Source organism: Heterocephalus glaber, unplaced genomic scaffold (genome assembly GCF_053883595.1).
Source record: "Heterocephalus glaber isolate CG9 unplaced genomic scaffold, H.glaber_assembly_v1.0 deba00001442, whole genome shotgun sequence".
Classification (NCBI taxonomy): Eukaryota; Metazoa; Chordata; class Mammalia; order Rodentia; family Bathyergidae; genus Heterocephalus; species Heterocephalus glaber.
Genome location: NW_028258296.1, coordinates 29,379,716 through 29,402,224, shown reverse-complemented (window position 1 = coordinate 29,402,224; position 22,509 = coordinate 29,379,716). Strand labels below are relative to the sequence as shown.

Below are 22,509 nucleotides of genomic sequence, written 5' to 3'. Positions count from 1 at the left end.
TTAAATGGTACGCTATAAATACTTGATAAATGAAATTATTCATTTAATAATGAATAAATGTTCTAATTTGTGAGTGTCCTTAAAACATCCCCCCAGAGTATGGTAGTACTTTAAGGACAGTGTATCATTAAGATGCTTTAGATTACACAAAAAGAAGAACTTCCCTCAAGCTGACATAAACAACAAAGAATCCCATCAAATCCTGCCTTTCTCTCTATCCTAGCACCTAGAGGTGGGAAACTTCCCCTAAACCTCATGTCTAGGAAACACTAGTTCTGTCAGCAAGATTGGAAAAGAGGCCTTACTCTTCCACCATTCATTTGGCCAGTGCTTACTAAGTACTGTGTGACAGGCTTTCTTCACGGCCCTGGAAAAATAACAGAGAACAAAGTGGACAAAATCCCTGCTCCCATGGGGAGGAGACAGCAAATAAGCAAACACATGAATAAGTCAGGTGGGGTAAGAGCTAGTGGGAATGATGGGGAGCTGCTATTCTATAGAAGGTTGTTTGGGAGACCTCTCAGGAAAGGTGACATTTGAGAAGTGATTAGAGGAAACCCTGAAGCTAAGAGAGTGAAGAATGCAGAGTGGGCACTAAGCAGGTTCAGAGCACCTGAGTGGAGGGTGCTTGATCTAAGGAACAAAGAGTAGAGCAAGGGAAGAGTTGCAAAGAGCAAAGGCTGAGCCTGCAGGGCCTGGTAGGTCATGGCAAGGGTGGTGAGGATGAGAGCTAAGGAGAAATCAATCAGGTCTTCTGAGGGAATGGCCTGGCTTTCAAGCTGAGGCCACATAATTTGTTGCCATATCCCCCACCCCACTTCTTCCTTGCTGCAGAGCTCACCTCCCACCAAAGGCTGAAAATATCCGAGTTACTTTCACTGCCTGCTTGCTACTAGGACATGAGCGAGTGACCCCTGACCCATAAGATGTAGCCTACCATCAGATAGATTGGCAAGGAGAGATGAGGGCAAACAGAAGGCCCTGGCCAGATTCTAGGACAGATGTAGGTTGTGACTGAATAGGGGAAAAGGTTGTAGGATGAGAGATGGGGGTTGGATGAGGTGGCAAGCACAGAGATGACACTGAGGTGCTCTGCAAAGGAATGTGAACAGAAAGGGAGCATGAAGGAAAGCCAAGAACAAGGTGCCTGAAGAGCAGTACAGCCTGGAACAAGAGTGGTGTGGCTAGAGAAATGAGTTCTGAGACAGTGGCTAGGAGTGACATCGGCGGACAGAAAAGACACATCCAGATGTTACTCATTCTGTCTGGAATGCTCTTTACCATTTCCTCTGCCTGGCAAGCTCCTATTCATCCTTCTATTCCCAGATTAATTGCAAGCTTCTCTGTGAAGCTTTTTCTGACTTAGCTCCTCTTCTAAACTCCCTCAGCCTTTCACTGACACCTGCATTCTGTCACTCACCACATCAATGCATTGTAATTTCTCTGTTCTGCTTTTCTTACTGGACTACAGGAGGGCTAGTTAGGTGCTAGTTTTCACTCGCTTGTTTGTTTTTGTATCCCTGGCATTTAACATCGTGCCTGGAATATGACAGGAAATTACGAAATGACTTGATGAATGAAATATTGGTGATGTAAAAGGGCAGAGGGTAAAAGAGACAGCAAAAAGGGTGAAATTTTGAAATATGTAAGTTAAAACACTGTGAGTCATTGGTATCCGTGGATGAGATGAAATTTTCCTTAGAAACTCTTAGAAGATGCTGTATCTGTTAGAAGGTGCTATAAATCTTTGAGCTAATATCAGATATGTGCAGGAACTGCAACTGACAACTGTGACTAGCTCAAGAAGAAAATAGGTGAAATATTAGATAAGGTCGAAAGCTCAAGCAACGGGGAATATGCAGGTCAAGGAGTCATGATACTAAGTCTTTTGGATTTTCTAGAAAAATAACTGTCACATTGAATGATGCAATCACACACATGCAAGATTGGTTTTTCCATAAGAATCAATGTAAAGTAAAGGTGGGTAATGCATTCCTAGCCTACATGATGAATAAACAGGTGGTTCTGTGCCATTTTTCTAAGGGATGATCTTATGACTAGGCCATGGCAGTTTTTTATATTTTGAATTCTTTCCATGCTTTAGGACAATTCAGGAAAATTAAAGTTATTTAACTTCAGTTATTTCATAGTATACTCTTTTTCAGTGGTTCTCAACCTACGGGAATTCTGAATTCTGGGCCTCTCTGCTGCTTGCCCTGCACCAGCCCCCACTCTACCCCCAACCATTTGGCAATTTCTGAAGACAATTTTGGTTGTTAACAACTGGAGGAGTGCCACTGGCATCTACTGGACAGAGACACTGATAAACATCATACAGCATGCAGGACAGATTATCAGATTATTATCAGGTTATCATTATTATCAGATTTTTTTTTTTTTTTTTTTTTTTTTTGGTGCCGGGGATCGAACTTGGGACCTTGTGCTTGTGAGGCAGGCAGTGGAACCACTGAGCTAAATCCCCGGCCCTATTATCAGATTATTACCAGGTTATCAGATTATCAGCATGCAGCCAAGATTATCAGGTCCTAAATGTCAGTAGTGCCAAGTTGAGAACCCAGCCAAGTTTATCCTAGATTAACAACACACTATGGCAATTGTTTGGCTGGCCAGCTTCGGAGGTTTTTGGGTAGCTGTTTTTCTCCCAAGGCCGCAATGTGCCACAAGAGGGTGCCAGAAGACTCCTTTTAAAATTTTAAGCAACATGTTGAAGATTTTGTTTCTAATATTGTACCACAAGATGGCACCAAAATACTCCTTTGAAAACCTAACTGGGCTGTTCTTGGCTGGTTGTTTAAATTATATCAAAAGTAATTGTTAAATTGGCATATTTACTGCAACAGTAAAATGTATAAGGTCAAGTGCAAATATTTTGATTTAAACATAAATAAAATCATTTGTCTCTCTATTCTAGATCTAAGCTTCAAAAAGACCTTGGAGAGAAAATTTCTGTCTCTATTAATCAAGTAAATTTTCAATTTAAAAATTTTACAGCACTTTACTGGTATTGAGTTTGAAAAAGATGGGGTTCTTAGGATCTGCTCTAAAGACTTTTGTTTTATAGGATTATTGTGGAAAAAAAAAACCTGTCCTGGGTTTTTTTCCCTTAAAAGTTTACACCTAAGCAAAAGAGACCGCACTGGAAGATGGGCTTCTCTGCAGTCCTGGGCTTTGTTCAAAGAGAGCTCAGAACTTAATTTTATTTTATTTTATGTATGTATGTATGTATGTATTTTGGTTTTTTTGAGACAGTGTCTCACCATGTAGCCCAGGCTGGCCTTGAATTTGGAAGCCTCCTGCCTCAGCCTCCTGAGTGCTGGGATTGCAAGTGTGTACTACAATCTCCAACTTCAAAACATGATTTTAGACAACCAAAATAAGTTACTTGTGGGACAGTGGATTAATAAAACCTCTAGGCTCTGCTATTGTCTCCCATCTCTGAGGGAGGTGGAATCTGAGGAACCGGCACTTTGCACTGGTGAAGGAGACCCAGGCTGAGACCCAAAGCAGTATATGGGCTTAACTTTCCAGACTATAACAGCCAAGGAGAAAAGGAACTTGGAGTCTTTCAGACGTCCTAATAGGCTTGTTTGAATAGTGATAATTCCTTTGGAAATTGTTTCTTCTACTTATTGCACTTCCTCACATTTGTAGGAATGTGAAGAATAGGCTTATGAACAACATTGAAGTAAGAAGGAGTGTTGAAATTTGGAATGTGAGAATCCCAATCTTGTCAGGTCCAAATTGCTGAGATGCCTCGCATAGAAGAGGAGGAGGAGGAGGAAAAAGAAGGTTCGAGGAAGGAGGAGGCCACAGTGATCGAACACCTTTGTCAGGCGCCGCACTCCTGGGGTCCTCAGAATAACTGCCAGTTTGGTGCTTATACCTTCATTTCACAGATAGGTAAACTGAGACTTTAAATATTTTTCTAAGATCACACAACTAATAAGGGAGGAAACGGGAGTCAACCAGTCTAAGAAATACCAAGTATGTGGAATTTCACTAAAAGCTGACAAATAACCATCGTTAACCTTTAATGTTTACTCTGCATGGTCACTGTGAGAAGAACATACCCAAGACAGGTTGTTTGGTCTGGTGATTTTGATCAAAGGGACAGTGACCACAGAGGATGCAGATGGCATGTGGGCTCTTCCCAGGGCAGGGAACTCTCACCCTCTCTAAGGAGGTCACAGGGTGCCCGATGGCCTCCAGCTCAAGGTGGAAGCTACCTTTCCCTGTCTGGTAGAAACTGGCTGGCTTCCTCAAAGGTGGTAGTTTCCCTGTCCTGTTTATTGAGATGCCATAAAAAGAAAAGTGCTTATAAACAACTTAAGTGTATGAACAATCTAATTAAAATAATTAAAGTAATAGCTTGTGAAAAAAGTAGTACAACTAATTATTATAGAGTAGCCGTCTGGGAGGACAAAAATTGCTGACATTCTTTAGGTCCAAGAAGCTCTACATGGCACAAGAAGCATAGACAGTTTAACAGATCCCTTCTGAGGATAGTGCTCCCCTGCCTAACCTAGATTTAACTTCTGCTTCTCATCTCGATTTTTAATTTTCTTCTTGGCAACAACTATATGCCAGTGACCCTCCAGTGATTCTTACTCCTGATTGTCCCTTCTAGTCCAGCATTCAACATTTTTCTTTTTGAGCTCAGAAAATTATAAAGGTTTAGAATGTGAGGACCTCCACACTGGAGGAGACTGTATATCCTCTAGTGAAATGATCCTTAGGACACATGACCCCTCTGCATACATTTCCAGCAGCATTTCTACTCGATGCTTATCCAGATCTTGCTTAAGCCCTTCAGGGAGGAGGAAGTGATAGCTGTGGCAGCTCTGACCTCAATAGAGTGCTTTTTTGTTTCTGTTTTAAACTACACTGTCCCTTCAATGTCCCACTATTTCTCATTCTATGCCTTGGAGCCATAGAGAATTTTAAAAATGCTTCTTCCAAATAGTTGAAGATAGGATGACATTGGCTCATACCTTCGTATTGTCCAGTTGTTCAGGGCCAAACTTGCTAGGTGTCCTACTCACAGGGCAGAGCCCTCGTTGAAAGGTTCCCATAGTTTACCTAGGCCCCAGGTGTTTACCTGAAAGAGGTGACTACAGCTCTGTGGGAGGGCGAATCAGAGTCTTTGCTGAGAGGTGCCACAGCCACAGATGAGGGAAAATTGGGTGATATCAAACCCAAATGCAGAACAGGAACAGAAAGACATCAAACAGCACACTTTTAGTTCAGAGCATAGAGGCAGGGACAGGAACAATTTCAAAAAGGCAGTTCAGAACTAGGACCATGGACAGTTAAATATTTTTGTGTGTGTATGATGCTGGGAATGGAGAGCAAGGCCTTATACATGCTACGCAAACATTCCACCACTGAGCAATACCCCAGCCCATAAGTTTTTGTAGAACCAGATACCCACAGTTAAAACAAATACCTGATCATTCTTACATATTGGCTTTTGCAACTACCTTTATAATCCACACTAGAATCTTTTCTTAACATGTCACCATATGACTGGTCATTGGTTGATATAATCCATCTAACACTTTTGGGTAATAGGGCATTTGCGAGTTGCTTGAAAATGTATACTCAAACATGAAGCAGACTTTTTGTGAGGAAAAATCACTTTAGACCCTCTGTTATATAAACACAGTTTGATATAAGATAGGAATTACATCAATGATAGCATGAGATAGCCCACAATTTAAAACCAACTATTAGACATTCCTGGACTTTAAGTTCACTCAGCCATGGAGCCAATCCCAGCAGCCAGGAAGAGGCTACCCCACTGCCATTCCATGCTCCTAGGGCAGAGAAGGTGAGCCAATCCCAGTGGCCAGGAAGAGGCTCCCCCACTGCCATTTCATGCTCCTAGGGCAGAGAAGGTGAGCCACATGGGAGCCAGAAGCACCACCACCCCCATCAAAATGAGAAGACACGTAAACAAGCCTCAAAAACAGACTTCAAGATCACCTACAGCAACCCCAAAGGGAAACGAGATGGAACAATCTGATACTCAACCAGCTGGACTCTCTGAACTGGCAACAAAAGAGGATCTGAAAAAAATGAAATCAGAAATAATTTCTCAGATAACAGCAAAGATTGTGCCCATAGTGCAAGACATGATTAATAAATTTAGAGAGGACACAGATAAAACAAAATAGAGGATCTGAGGAATATGATGGAATCCCAACATAGGAAACAAATGGAATCCATAAAACAGATGCAAAGAGATTTCCAGGAGATTAAAAACTCCATTGAAAGACTACACAGCAGAATGAACCAATGTGAGGACAGAATTTCAGATATAGAAGATAAGATTGAAATTAGTGACCAGGAAAAAGAAAAATTGCTTCAAAATTGTAAGGGACCATGAGAAATCAATCCAGCAGCTACTAAATGATGCAAAGAAGAATAACATAAGACTGATTGGAGTCAATGAAGAAAGAGGAGAGAGTGCAGATGACATCAAAAAACTGTTCACAGAAGTGATGGCAGAAACTTCCCAAGCAGGGGGAAAGAACTTGACATATAGATAAGTGAAGCATATAGGACTCCAACTAGCCTTGATCAAAAAAATATACACATGGGCATATAATTGTTAAGAATCCAGAAACCCAACAGAAGAACCAAGTTCTACAAGCAGTTAGAGAAAAGAAAACCAATCACATACAAAGGAAAGCCCATCAGAATCACAGCAGACTTCTTAATGCAAGCCCTCAAGGCAAGACGAGCTTGGAGTGATATATTTTAAGCCCTAAAGGAAAACAACTTCCAACCCAGATTGATGTACCCTGCAAAACTATCTTTCAAAATTGATGGAGAAATAAGATACTTTCATGATAAAGAGCACCTTAAGAACTTCGTAAATATCAAACCGGCACTCCAAAAAATTTTAGACAATATCCTAGGAAAAGACAATGAAGATCACAACCCCAGGAAGCCCAGCAGAATGAATCCATCAGGGATGACAAGAAATTAAATGCAAAGGGGCAGAATCCAACAAAAAGCAAAAGTCATGGCAAGGCTTTTAAAACTTTTAACTTCATCTCCCTAATGAGTGTATAATTCAGTTTTATTATTGTACTAATTAGTATTTTTCTGATTCTAGAGGTGCACATCTTTCCTTGTGCTGTACTGGCTATTTATCATCTTCTTATGTCTACATTTAATTGAGTTGTCTATTAATGAACTGTAAGAGTTCTTTATTTATTCTGGTCAGAGGTTATATGCATTGTAAATATGGTCTGTTTAAGAACTACTTTTCATTTTAACAATGCCATTTAAAATTCTAAATTTTGATGGAATCTCATTTATCAATTTTTTTCTTTTATACACCATGTTTTTTGTATCCTAGGTAGTTCTTGCCTACCCTGAATTCATAAACATTTTCCCTTATAATTTCTTCTTAAAGTTTAATACTTTTAGACTTTCATATTTAGGTTCATAGATCCTTTCAAGTTATTTTTATGTATGGAAATAAAGGGTTGAGGTTAATTTTTTATATACAGATACCAGGTATTCTAGTGCCATTTGCTTAAAACACTATCTTTTCCTCAGGTCTTGAATTGAGTTTATATTCTATAAAATGCTAATGTTAAATAATCTTTCAAAACTCAGTGGACCATATATGTGTGGTTCTATTTCTAGATTCTCTGTTTTATTCCAATGATCTATATGTCTTTCCTTACACCAACACTGACTCGATTATTGTAGCTTTAGAGGAAGTCTTAAAATTAGGTAATAAATGTCTTCCAACACTGTTTTTGTTTTTTGTTTTGTTTTGTTTTGTTTTACTTTTCTAGGTCCTTTGTACTCCTATATAACTTTTAAATTTCAATATCTAATTCTTCATTTATAGCAAGTATACATAGACCTGAATTTTTATATATACCTTGTGTTTTCTAATCCTGCTAAATTCAAATACAAGTTCTAGGGGCTCCTAGAGATTTCTTAATATTTTCTCTGTAGATGATCATTTCATTTATATATAAAGATTTTGCTTCTACCCTGCCAATCCTATCCTAATTGTGTCATTTTATTGCCAGACTATTTTGGTTTGGGCCTATGTTTCAAAGTTTCATGGACAGATGAAGAGTAAGCATATCTGCCCTTGTTCCCCACCTTAAGGAGAAAGCATTGTATCTTCTCCATTCATACAAGGCGTTTTTGCTGGAAGTATGGAGTCCATGTCTTTAATCTGTTGAGAAGGTTCTGTTCTACTTCTAGTCTCCTGGTAGCTTTTACCATGAACAGCTGTGGAACTTACTCCAATACTTTTTCTCCAACTAGTGACAGGATCATATGACTTTTCCCTTTCCTCTATCAAAATGATGACTTGGGGGTGGATCTTCTAAAGCTGAACCAACACTGCCATCCCTATAATAAAACCACTTTCTACATACTGCCAGATCTGACTTCTAATAGTTTGTTTTGTTAAACAAATTTCTATCTGTGTTCATACTTTTTTCTTCTATTATTTTTATCCAGTTTTAGTATTAGCACAATGTTGATTTCCTAAAATGAGGGGAGAAGTGTTCCTTTTTTTTCTGCTTTAATTGTTTGATATAATTTATCAGTTAAAGTGTATATGAGCCTGCTGCTGCCATATAGGTAGGTTTTCAAGCCAGGAATATACTTTCTTTAATAGGTGCTATTCAAACTTTATATTTCCTCCAGAGTTAGCTTCATTAATTTGTCTTCCAAGGTACTTCTTAGAAGTTGCCAAATATATTTCAAAACAGATTTTTGAAATATGCTTTCTATATCCTTTTAAATTCTGTAAAATCTGTGGTACTGTCTCCTAGATCTTGATATTATAATTTAAAAAATGTATGATTGATATTGTGTAATAGGAAGAAAGGTCTAAAGGAGCAGGGGAAGTGGGACAGGTAGGGGAAAGGAAAGAAGAGAAAGGAAAAAATATGAGAAAAGGTAAAAAATGGAAACAAAATCTTTGCAAATAGGGAAGGGTAGAGGGGGTGAAGGGAGGGCAGGGGAAGGGGAAAAAATAAGAACCAAGATACTCATGTAATGGTACACGATCCCAGTGATGTATGTAAATGTTATTTTATACCTAGAATGTACCAATGAAATTAATGGAAGGGAAAAAAAAGTTCACTCAGTCATTCTTAACAACTTACTGCCTGTTTTTATGTGGGTCCCTGACAACATTCCCACCTCACTTCCCTGCCCTTGGAACCTCTTTCTCTTCCCTTTTCTTCTCTTCTGGTTGCCAGCTTTCAATTCTTGATATTTCTCTCATATAAGTTACTTTATCCTTGGCGATCTCATCATTCATATCCAAGGTCTTTTGCTAAACAAAGGATAGTCCTTTCTCTGAACAATTCTATCTTTTTTTTTGAATCTTTAAGATTAATGTTGTTAGGGCCAGTGATTTAGCTCAGTGGCACTGTGCCTGCCTCACAAGTGCAAGGTCCTGGGCTCAATCCCTGGTACCGGAAAAAAAATTAATGTTGTTAGGTTTTACTACAACATTAAAATGAAAATTGGTGCAGGAGAGGTGTTAATTTGATAACTGAGTCAATTTTTGTTTTTGCCAAAGAATGAACAGAAATGTCTTCTAAGATCTTTACCATAAGTGTCAAAAACTTCATGTATGATTTTAGCTCAGTGTAATTCAACATTATTTATGGAGTTCTACTCTCTCCTAGAAACCATATAAGTGACTTTGGGAGATTATAAAGACAAATAAAATTAGATTCTACCACTAAGAAAAAAATATGTTTCAGGGTGGGTTGTTTTTGGTTTTTGTTTGTTCGTTTTTGTTTTTGACAGGGTCTCACCACGTTTCCAGGCTGGCATTAAACTCTCTATGTAGCTTAGGCTCGCCTCAAACTCCTGGCAATCCTCCTGCCTCAATCCCCCCAGTGCAACAGGTATGCAACAACCAGCATGCACCACCATACCCTGCTTAGCTTTGAGCTTCTTGATAGGAAAGGAACAAGATCTACTGCACACTGCCATATTGACTCAGTGGTTGATTAGCTATCTAGATGAGGAAACAGAGCACTTCCAGGATCCTCATTCCGGTGAAGTGATTAAGATGCCATTTATTCAGAGATATGACAGGACAAAATGCAGATGGGAGTGGCGATAACAACAGATAATTAAAGGTTTTATACATCTTTCGGTGGGGCTCAATAAATATTAGTGGATGGGCCCAGGATTTAGCTCAGTGGTTTCGCTGCCTGCTGCGCAAGCGCAAGGACCAGAGTTTGATCCCTGGTACTAAAAAAAAAAAAAAAAAATGTAATAACTTTGGGCCAGGGATTTAGCTAAGTGGTTCCACCGCCTGCTCTGCAAGCACAAGGATCTGAGTTCAATCCCCAGTACCAAAAAAATAAAAATAAAATAAATAAATATTAGTGGATGGATAAATGAATGAAACAACAAAGATGTGACATTTTCAAAAGGCAGTTGGAAATTTCAACCTCAGGAGGGTGGTCAAAGAATGACTGAAAAGCAAGGATAATCATGGACTCTCCAAGTTCCTCTGCTCAGAGGAAGACCAGTGTGAGAAACTGAGCAGACTAGGTGTGGAATCCTTAAAGATACTTAACAGGAACAGCTCAAGACAAACACTGAAAAGGAGCAATCAGAAAAGAGAGAAAAGCCTGTCACCAAAAGTAAAGTCAGAATCACAAGAAACTAGAAAAAAGTAAGATAGGGCTGGAGATGTAGCTCAGGAATAGAGTGTTTGCTTAGCATGAGGGAGGCTATAGGTTCAATCCCAAGCCACAAAAGGGGCAAGGGTGAGGAGGAAAAAAAAAAACGACCTTCTCTGATGGCCATCAAACCAGCTACAGAGTGGGGTTCACATGGAGAAGATAAGAAGTTGGTGCTGGAGTAAGACATGTACAAAACTGGAGATGGCTTGAGCATAGCTACAGACTGACAGCAGGGAGACAAAGAGGAGTCACTGCAGCTGGGAGGCATCAGAAAGGCAGCCAGGGATCACCCCAGGAGGTTAGGAGGGTGTGTGTTTTCATCCTCATGCTGCCCATAATTCATTCACTGCAAGAGTGAATACTGGAGTTCTTATCTAAGTGCTTATATACATATAGTCTGACAACACTTACAACGATCCTTAAGGTAGGTTTATTAAAATTCCAATTTTGAGATGAGGCTACCAAAGCAGAAAGGTTTTAAAAAAGAAAAGTCTGTACAATGTTTCTCCATAGCTTGAACTATGAAGCTAGATTTCAAACCCATGTTGCCTCACTCCAAAGCCCAGGCTCAAACTACCTCCCATTCAAAAATACCTTATCTTTCTCCTTGCTTCTTTCTTATGTTCTCTCTGCTCATGATTCCTCAGCTGATTCCTCATTCCTGGCTCTGAACCTTCTCAGAGGATTTTCCTATGTCAGAAATACCGTATCTGCCTGGCAAACTGTTCTTTCGGTCACCTCTCGAGGATTTCTTTATACATATCTTTTTTGTGCGCATTTCTCTTTCCAGATGGATCTGGATTGAGATGGTCTTGCTTGTGTGTACACTGTACAATGTATGTGTGGAGGATGTTAGTAGCTTTCTTATCACTGAGTGCCTAAGCTTGTGGGTACCTTTGTGTCTTCTTTGAGGTTGGCTCTTCAAGAATGTTAAAACCTTCAGGAGAGAGTTTAATCTGCTCCCAATGGATTCTTTCTTATCAGTCTTTATTCCATTATACTAATTTAAAAATGCCCATCATAAGCCAAATTCTAGCATAACAACCAAAATTTTAAAGTCTGAAAACCTTTGAGGATTTTAATCAAGAGATCACTTTTCTTAGAAGTTGACTATTTTGTCTGCTAAACTCATGTACAGGTATTTGGCTGTTTCATCCTGATTGCTTTATATATCCTTTAAATTTTTCTTTGTTCTTGAGTGACAAGGGAAAGACTTGCCATTTTCTGCTTCCTTTTGGTCTATTTCTTCAAAGGTAGCAGATTAACTTGGCTCTGATTTCCCAGAGTATCTCTATCTTCCCAAGGAGACATCCAAAGACTGCATGGAGGCAGTATTAACCTTTGCAGTTTTTGCTTTCCACTCAGATTCCTCTCTTCTTGGGTCATTTTAATTTATTGGAGGGGTATTCCTAATTGCTCTTAATTTATCACTCTCCTGATTCTATTACCATTCCTGATATATTTTACCAGCCTGTTGAGGTTAAGACCCCCAAAATTAAACTAAAATAAAGATAAAACCTAGTTTAATTTTTCCAGTTCCTGAATACTTGCCCTCACCCACAGCCACTTTAAGGTATTTAAAGAATCTTTTATTGTTGTGGCTTTTTCTAAGGTCCTCCTTCCATCACTGTCTACTTTAGATTGTCTCAGTTCACATTTACGCCCTCTTAATATGTTTCAAATGGCTCCTCTCTTTCTTCTTTGCAGTATGATGATTTATAAATGAGAAGCAGTCTGTTTTTTTCCATGGTAACTTGCTGTTATTCTCCTTCGTGTGATGCTTCTTCATTTATTAGTTTGTGCAGTTAATTCATTTCCTGAACGCAGATTTTTAAGAATCCTTAAATTGCCTTCTTATCCACTTTGCCCCCTCAATCAACCCTTTGTAATAGTATCTGGTTCTTCTAATCCTATTCAGCATCTTCATTCTGCTTTATAATCCCCTCTCCTCCTTCTTTGGAACGACTCAGTTGCTGTAGTTCATCCTGCTTGTATATGATTTTAGCATCTTGGCCGATTAAACCAGAACTTTCTCCTAGCTTCCTGCCCATTGATTCTTAGGTTTGAGCTTAAAAAAATTAATGTTCGGTTCATAGTAAATCTTTTAATCTTGTGTGAGTAATTTGTATTAGACACACAGATTTTTTTAAAAAGCTAATTCTTATTTTCATAAAACAATCCTGCTTTTCCCCTGTACTGTTGGCTGTAAAACATTTCATCCTTTTGCTTGATAGTCATCAAAATTATTTTTAAACACCATCACGTTTCCTTTAAAAAGTTATTTCAGCTTCATTTTCTTCTTGGTAACAATCTACACTTACTAACGTTGTGCTTTAAGTGTTCTTCTTATATTTCTGGTAGAAATACTTGGCTAGCCAATCCAAGCTAAACCTTGAGTTTTTTCCTCAGTGGAAGGGGGAGGTGGGAGGGTTTTCTATAGTAATTATGCAGTCATTCTTATCTGAAATTCATAATGGTCACGACTAATCTCAAAGGGCTTCATGAATAAAGATATTTGCTGCAGAGTGAGGCAACCTCAAGTATAAAGGGGTTAAGTTATGAGCCACAGCAACCAAACAATAAGGCCCTAACAGAACCCGAAAGAAAGCCAGCATTCCTCAGTCATTTCTCCTGACTCTTCTTGGCCCCCACCCCAGCAGCCAGTCCTTTTTTGTTGCTGGCTAGTTTCCTCTGATTGTAATTCATTCTGTATTCCTTCCTGCTCCTCTGCCTTGGCTAATTGTTCTTTTCCCACACTACAGGATTTTAATTTCCTCATATTATGGCCTTATCACCAATGTCTACCCTTCCTCGGCTCTTTCTGACCTGTCTCCATTCAGCTCACCACTGACTTTCTGTGACCCTAGCAGGACTGCTTCTTTTCCACTATCCCTTAGTTTGCCAGTTGTTGAAGTGGGAAGTTACTTCTCCCATTCCTCCCAAGTCAGCCACATTAAAATCCAGTCATTCTAGGACTCTTACCAATAAAGAACTTTGGACACGCTGAGTTCCGTGATTATTTTAGCATTCAGTTGGTTCCACCAGGAAAGCTGGAAGCTGAAGGGATATGTCATCTCTCTATTCCCCAAATCACTACATTCTCCTAACAGTCTTATAGTTTTGTTTATCCTTTTAAAAAAATCTTTGCAAGGAAAAGTTGCAATAAACTTTCTAATTTTCTCTGTGTGGCATGTTTACCCACAAACTGGAATGACATTTTGAGCAAATGTACTCTCTAGGAAAAAAAGTTCTTCACCCGGTCTTTATGACATGGGGGGGTGACTTCAGGAATTCCATTCTAATGTAGACACACCAATTTCCTTTACATTAGATTAAAAGGGGGTGCTTAATTTTCTACAACTGCAAACTATGCTTTTAAAAACTCTTTTACCGTAATTACACTGGGAAAGGGGCAGATCTTATATTAAATATAGACCGCTTTCACCTCCATCCCAGAGTGTAAAGAGAAGAAGGTGTCACACAAGTTTGCTGTTGCTATTTTGTTTTACTTTGCTCATGCAGAATTGATCTTTTTCCTGTTAGTGCCTGGGGCTGGGGACTGTTGTGTCCTCTGACTGAGGAGGTGGAGTAGCAGCCTTTGTTGTAAAACCAGGGTTCTGATTACACCTGACAGGGCTGAAACCTGACTCCTGCATTGCTCCCCCCTCCACCCGCGCTTATCTTCTTCCAACAGCCACTTACAGAAGGAATGTAACCACTTTGATTCCGTTTGTATACTGCTTAGTATGTTAAGAAAAAAACAAAAACAAAAAGTTCTTTTTTCACCTCCTGAAATTAGTCTCAAAGGGAGTTCTCCTTTCCATATTTTTTTAAATCAACACTCAAGGTTGACACTCAAGGTTTCTTCTCAAGGCTAAATCTTAGTGTTCTACTGAGATTCTCATAGTTCAAGAATTATCAGATTTAATAAAAAATTCTGCCTGAGAAGAAGGCTCACAGAACTCGAGCCATGGCAGTGATTTTGTGGTATTTGGATTCGTGTCTATAAAAATATTTGTACACCAGATGGTGGATTGTTCAGCGCATTCATCCCAAACTAAAAGTTGTTGTTTTTTTTTAAATCACACACATAAAACACTGTGGGGGTAGAAAAATCATCACTGTTTTTTTTCCTAGTCGTATTGCATGAGTAATGGTAAAAGCAACAGCTAAACCAATAAGATTACTGGGCTGCTGCATTCTTATGCATTGTCAGGTATAAAGATTCCACGTAGTGTTGAGAATATTTCTCCCCCTGAACAACACATACTTTAAGTACAATTCACTTTGACAGCTCACCAGTTGGACATATTTTCTAAAATCAAAATCATCTTTCTGCTAGAAGAAGCTACATGGGGTGACTGACACAGGTCTGGATTGGGAAAAAGCCAAACTAAGCACTAAGCCAACAGCCTGGGGCCCCAGTCAGGGATCCAAAATGACTTTTTTCTACAGGTTGATTTCATTTTTAATAAGGCAGCTCTCAACTATCTGACTTAATGGATGGGGAAAGAGGGGAGCTTATACAATGAAAAAACTAAAACAGGATAATAGAAAACTAAATTTATGTTTGACAGTGGAATGTATGATATGTTTGTGGGAAGGTTGTTATTTATGCCACACATGGTGGCTGTGCTCCACCGGGCCCTGGCTGTCCATTTGTTGTTGTGTTAGAGCAAACCTGGGCTGTTTTCTGAAGGGAATTTGGCTCCTGCCCGCCTCAGGCACCCTCTTTGCTGACCTGCTTAGGAACCCTCTTTTTCACAACGGGGTCCCTCACTTTTAGGTGTAGAACTGCCTCTAATCAGAAATACAGAGTTTCTGCATCTTCAGTGACTGCTGGGCAATTCATTCCTGGTATTTCTGCTACTTGATTCTTACAAAGCTTGATAAAAAAAAAATAACATTTTAGAGAGGGATGCAATACATTGTTTCTTTTAAATATTTTAAACTTTATCTCTGGATCAACTCAGATAATTAACACTTCGCCTTTGAACACCATTATTCTGTCTCCTCAGAGGACTGAGTTGTAGAGGACTTGACTTTGGTATCTGGCCCTAAGTTACATCACCTGGTTTAGATGTTATTCTGATATCAGTATCCCTTTTGAGGCTTCATGGGAGAAATTTTTTTCAAGTCTCAAGGCTCCTGAGCTTCTGGTATGTACCTCACAAAGTATCATGAGTCCTATATCTCATCTAGTTCCTTCATTTCTTTAAGCCAAACTGTAACCTCTCTTTGGTAACTGCTTGAATCCTTATAGCTGGAATTTCTTTGTAGAAGCTGTATTTCTTGCTTCACTTCATCTTTTTGCTCTTGCTTGCTTTGTTCTCTTGTATTTCTTTTGTTTCAGTTATGTTGCATGATTTATATAAGTCACCTAAGATGCATTTTGAAAGGAGGTAGGGATGAAACAGATATTTTACATTAATGAAATCATTCTAATGGCATTTCCCAAGCAAATCACAGTAAGAAAAACTATTCTTTCTTTGGGGAAGAAAAAACTATTTTTCTCACCCACCACAACGACACACCTGTAACAAAAAACAGGTTGATAAGAGAAAAGCATAAAAAATTACTTAATATAAGTTTTATGTGGCCTGAGAAATTTGGAAGTGTATATAAAAAAAAAAACATGTAGTCATATCAAATCCTGATTGGACAAAGGGATATGATCTAATGTTAATAAACTAGGAGGAGGCCTGTTTATTTAGATTCTTCTCTCTGTCTTCAAGCTAAGTGCTCCTTTTCTGAGGATATAGCGTGGGCACTTCTGGAATGATTTTATGATCAGCTTCAGGGGAGAAGGGTGAGGGGCAGGTGAGGTTAACCTTTCTGTTTTGACCATTTTCTCCATTGCCAATGTGCCATATTTTGAATCCCATTAGAAGATACTACCAAATGTATGACTAGTTGGGGGGGGTTGGGATATGTTTTAATTAATCCAGATAATTGAGAATTTGATATGTAATGACACCTTAATTAACAAACCCTCAAAACAAAGTTATTTTTAATGAATTTGACGGAGCCACGGAGGAAATTGAAGGACATGCTGGCCTTCGACTCAAGGAACAAAAGTAAAAACACTGTCTTGGATAGGTCTTTTCTGCTAGAAAACCAGGGTTCACATGAAGTTAGGATGGTCCCATTTGACCTTTTCTTAGTGAAACACAGTCCTGAAAAGGGCCCATCTGGGCCAAGGGCTGAATCCAAGTCCTCTTCACCTAGCAGAAACTGCTGGGAAATCGAAGAGAGGATTCAATTCCCATAACACAATTTAACACTTCATACCTGTTTTTTTCATCTTTTTTTTTTTTGGTACTGGGGATTGAACTCGGGTCCTTGCGCTTGCGAGGCAGGCGACGGAACCACTGAGCTAAATCCCCGGCCTTATTTTTTTCATCTTATTGATAGTAATATGACACTTTAACCTAAGTAAAGCATAACTTGATCATTCTATTCCCCTTGATTATGAAGCTTATTTGTGAAGATAAAGTCTATCAAATACATTCAACAATGTGACTAGCAATAAGTGAACAATATGACTGGCAATAAGTGAACAAGTCAACATCTTTGTCCTCAAAAAGCTCACCCCTTTTGAGTCCTTTTGTTGTGTTCAGTCATTCGAACAGTATTTATTGAGTATCTGAAGGGAAGCTTGTAAGACTAATTGTAGGAGGTCCCTTAACTTACAATAGGGGGCAAAGAAAGCCACCTGGGAAGGTGGTGTTTAGATTGAAACCCGAAGGATGAGGAATTGGTCTAGAAACAGGAAGACAGAATACTGAGTTGATGGAATGGTGTGTGCAAAGCTTGGAGGTGGGAAAGAGGTGGCCAGGTGGCTGAGGAGCAGTGAGGGAAGGCCAGTGCACTCCGAGGAGGTGACAAGGAACTCGGGTGAGGTCATGCTGAAGACAGGTATTTCCTCTTCTCCCAGACAGCCTCATGGCCACCCCACCCATCTCCTCCAGGCCTGTGCTCCAGCTACCTCCTCAGTGGGGCTAACCCTGCCCATCTCATCCAAAATCTAATATCCGACTCGCCTCGCTCCACTTACAATAGTTTCCATTGCATCTATCGGCTTCTAATATAGCAATAATATGCAATTTAGTATCTTTCTTGTTTGTCTTTCTAGGGCCTAAACTTCAGGAAGGCAAGATTTTTTGTCTGTTTTGTTTCCTGATATGTTCCCAACATCTAGAAGAAGGTCTAGCATTTTCTAAGTCTTCGATTAATAGCTTTTTAATGAAATTACACTCAATAAATGTTTTAAGCAAGGATATGGCCTTATTTACATTTTGGGGGAGATGATTCTGGATGCTATGTAAAAAAATGTTTTAAATACGAATACACTTTTCTACATTGGTCTACATCACCTGCACAATCTAAAACCAAAAATTGACCAGGTAGATGTTAAGTTAGTTCCCTTTCCTTCTCTTCCTTTCCCTCCCTTCCTTTTTCTTCCCCTCCCTTCCCCAGCCCTGGCTTCCCTTTATTTTCCTTTCCTTCTCCTCCTCTCCCCTCCCTTTCCCCCCCTCCCCTCTCCCCCCCTCCCCTCTCCTCCCCTCCCCTCTCCTCTCCTCTCCTTTCCCTTTTTGAATCGCCCAGGTGGAGGGAAAGAAACAACCTATCAAGCTAAGTCAAGCCAGAGGCACAAACTGTGCGCATGACTACCAACAAAGCCCGACATGACTGGGATCAATTAAATGACAAGCTATAAGAGATGTGTTTTCAGTCTTGTTTCTCTTTGCTTGGGCTTGCTGATGCCTTGAGGAAGAAAGAGTTTACTTTTCATATCATTTTTTTTTCATTTCAAGTTTCATCAAGAGCAAAGCAATTTGTACTGGTTAACTCTTTTAGAAGAAATCTGTTGAAAGAAATTGCCTCAGGATGGGGTGCTTATACCCATTAAGAGATTTCTTGGTTACTACAGCCTTAGAAAGCCTGCTCCAGGCTGATTCATTCATTCAGCAAACATTTATGGAACATTTTCTATGTGTAGGACCTTGCTGGAGAGTAGAAGGTGTGGTTCTTTTACCAGTTCCTTATAAAGCTTACCTTTTAGTTGAGGAAATAACATATGTGCATAATAAGTTATATGAAGAGTCAACAATGCAAAATGTGTGGCTTGAGGCACTTGTGATTAATGCTTAAGCAGGTGGTAGAAACTAGAAGGTGCTGTGGAATCATTCCCAAATGCCTGCCTGAGGTCTGCTTTGGTGGTATAGTGGTGAGCATAGCTGCCTTCCAAATGCCTGCCTAAGAAATTGTAAGTTGAATTGAATCACACTCTATGTGGAGATGGTGTAATTAAAGCCATGCTCATGGACAAGACAGTGGTGACTGCCTGCTGTGGAGAGTGTGGATGAATGATTATTGGGAAATAAGGTTGTAAAAGAAAATTGGGGCAGATACAGAGAGCCTTAAATCAAATACAGAATTAGGTTGTAGAGAAATAGGCAGCATTTTAACAGGCAGTTTTAAAGCAGAAACATGCCATGAAGAAGCAGTATTTTTTTTTTTTAAATCTTACCATCCACTGAACTTTGGACGATAACGATGTCTTGCTATAGGTTTATCGATTATGGCAAATGTGTTCCTCTGGTGCAGGGTACTATTAATGGGGAGGTTATGCACACGTGGGGGCAGGCTATGCACAGGAACTCTGTACTTTCCGTTCAGTTTTGTGGTGGTCCTAACACTGCCTAAAAACATACAGTCTATTTTAAAAACAGATTCATCTGGCTGCTGAGTGCAAAATGGACAGGTAGTGAATCACATTGAGAATATAAAGCTGCAACTATAAAATTAGGTACAAGTACTTGGGAATCTGTCTATGCAATCAAGGCTTATGATTTATATAGCTAAACTACAAATCCACATCTAGAAGGGAGCGATTCTAAAGGCCAGGAAGCAATAGTAATATCCTAGACCCAAGATGAGAAGGGCCTAGAACAAAATGTCAGTGAAGAAAATGAAAAAACAGAATGAGTGTGGGCATTGACAGGAAGGAAATCTCTTAGTATTTGATGATTGATGGGATTAGAGGTGAGGGTGAGGTCAGCAGAGGTGACCCTGAGGTTTGGCCAGCTGGGTGATAGATAATGGCACTGAAGTCAGAAATAGGGAAATCAAGATAGGAAACTGGGCAAGGAGACAGAAAACTGGGCAAGGTTGGCTTTGGGTTAAGGACAGCACCTCTCTGAGGAGGTGGGAATCAGTCAGCAGCACTTCCTAAGCACTGGGGAAAGTGTGTATCCATCCTCAACATCTCCATGGAAGGCAGGTTGTGAATGAGTTTTCTACGCCAGAGATTCTGAATCTGAAGACAGAAGCATCCTCAATGGGAGGATATTTTCAATCCTGCAACATTTTCAGTTCCATTCTCTTATTGGCCCCAAGATATCTGAGAGGAACAGAAAACTGTGTTATTTGCTCCAGGAGTCAGAATAAAGACAGGATGCAGTGGTTGCTGCTCACCTTTTCCGGGAGTGACCCAGAGGATGTTTACAGGAAAGATTCCTTTTTTGCTCTGACTTGTAGAGCACTTAGCTAGAAGTAGGGGCCCTATTGTAGAAGTCTTAAGGGGCCATCTTAGATAAAAGAAAAGAGAAAACTGAAGAGATAAAGCATCCTGGCTCATCCTTCAGAAAGAAGCAACAAGAGGCCAGAGAGGGGCGCTAATAAGCTTCTTTAACATAGAGTGGCATCTCTGTTCCTTTCTCTCCCCCTCTTTAGCCTCACTTTCTCCCATTCCCTCCTCTTTCTAAATTGTCTCCCTTCTATGAAACAAAAATTCTAATGGGAATGGGGACAGGAAAGCCTATATAATACAGGTTTTCCCCAAATCATAGTTTATTTTAACAGACCAGGCATCATCCTTGATGTTATTACAGTGACATCAGGTGAAATGATAGTGTTTACCAAGCACACACCTAATTTGAAGTGCACTGAAGTTAGACTTGTCTGCCTCTCATGTTCAGTGGCGTTGTAGAGATGGCCTCCAATGCCCAGGTACAAACCCTTGCATATCACGTCCTTGTGGGGTGGCCATGGTCGGCTACCCAGTCCGTCCATCCAGGAAGAGAAGGCCGCGATGAGCTCACCTCACAGCACTGAGGTGCGGGTTCTGGGAGGCAACCCTGGAAAGAAAGTAGTAGAGTGGTTGAGAAGGCTGTGAGAACAGGAGCAGAGCTAGACTTTGCTGGACCTAAGACCATACGTTACGATCTTCTTTAATAAAGAGAAAAGAAATAAGACTTTTGCAAGTTTTGTTTGAATATATGACTATGTGAACAAACTGCTAAGGCTCCTGTCAGAATATAGGAAACTTGTTAAAGTGAGAGATTCTGAAACTTAAGCTTCATCAGCTTTAAGGTAAACCCATCTCTACATAAATGTTGGCCCTTTCTGTTATTTATTTATTTATTTATTTATTTGAAAAAGGTGTATGGAGCCTTTACTGTGTGCCAGGCAGGGAGCTCTCAGCTAGGTGTTGGGTGTGCTGCACATCTGGAAATTCTATGCCCTAGCCAAAGGGAAGGTCATTAAATATCAAAGCAAACTAAACTCCTTATCTAAAGAATGTGGTTTGATTTGACAAAACATCCCAGAGCTAATAAATGGCAGCGAAGCACTTTGCAGACCTCTTTAACAGACACACTGTACCAAAGGAGCAGATGAGCTATTTGTGGTTATTAATGAGCTATTTGTGGCTATTATTTTATTTTTCCATTAGAAATTGTGATAAAATACACATACTATTTACTATCTTAAACATTTTTAAGTGTACGGTTCAATGGTATCGAGTATGTTCATAATGTTGTGCAACCATTGCTGCCATCCATCTCCAGAACTCTTTTCATCTTTCGAAACTAACACTCTGAATCCACTAAACACTAACTTCCATTCCCACCCCCTCTTGCTCCTGGGAACCACTGTTCTGCTTTCTGTCTCTGTGATTCAGACTTTTTTTTTTGGTACCAGGGATCAAACTCAGGACTTTGTGCTTGCCAGGCAGGCTCAGCACCACTGTTTTTGACTATTTAAAATAGTCAAATACTCTGAATATTTGTAGCTTAGGTTTTTTTTTTGGTACTGGAGATCAAACTTGGGTCCTTATGCTTGCGCAACAGGCAGCAAAACCACTGAGCTAAATCCCCAGCCCTCTAGATTTTTTTTTTTTTTTCTTGAGTCAGGGTCTTGCTATGTAGCCCAGGTTGGCCTTGAACTCACTTTGTAGTCCAATCTGTCCTCGAACTCATGGCAATCTTCCTGCCTCAGCCTCCTGCATGCTGGGATTATAGTAGGCAACACCACACCCGGCTGTATCTTAGATTTGTAGATACATACAAAGGTAAGTGTAAATATCACCTACAGAATATCTCATATATGTGGAATCATATGGTATTTGTCTTATTGTTGGCTTATATCATTTAGTACAATGTTCTCAGGGTTCATCTATGAAGTAGCAAATATCAGAGTTTCGTTTTTAAAGCTAAATAATATTCTTGTCTGAATACACCACATTTACTTACCCATCCATCTATCCATCCACAAATGAACACTAGAGTTGCTTCCACACTAGCTATAGTGAACAATGCTATTATGAACATGGGTATAGAGATTATTTTTATGTGGCCTCTTAAACTTTATTCTAAAGTTTAGAACATTTTCATCTTTATGATTCCTAATTAGAATGTACTTGGATTATTATTTTCCTTGGCTAACATGTAAATTAAAGCAGTCAAATACATGCACAAGCCAATAATCATGTAAGTTCCTT

At 39.6% G+C, this 22,509-nt stretch overlaps 1 protein-coding gene and 1 long non-coding RNA gene across 4 annotated transcripts in view; one reads left to right on the top strand and one right to left on the bottom strand.

Annotated features, from left to right (window-relative positions):
• Window positions 1–22,509, top strand: part of LOC147827672 (uncharacterized) — a 121,565-nt gene that overhangs the window by 79,536 nt on the left and 19,520 nt on the right. Inside the window, exon 2 of one of the 3 annotated variants that reach the window (XM_087213160.1) lies at window positions 3,673–13,132. The exons of the other annotated variants lie outside the window; for them this stretch is intronic. Within the exon in view, the coding sequence (XP_087069286.1) occupies window positions 3,673–3,769 (97 nt within the window). The 3' untranslated portion in view covers window positions 3,770–13,132. Of the gene's footprint in view, window positions 1–3,672; window positions 13,133–22,509 lie in introns of those variants that run through there. 3 annotated transcript variants of the gene reach the window in all.
• The window catches only part of LOC110348391 (uncharacterized), a 77,687-nt gene continuing 75,459 nt past the window's right edge, over window positions 20,282–22,509 (bottom strand). Inside the window, exon 4 of the long non-coding RNA XR_015451998.1 lies at window positions 20,282–20,866. This is a non-coding gene — a long non-coding RNA (uncharacterized LOC110348391). The remainder of the gene's footprint in view (window positions 20,867–22,509) is intronic.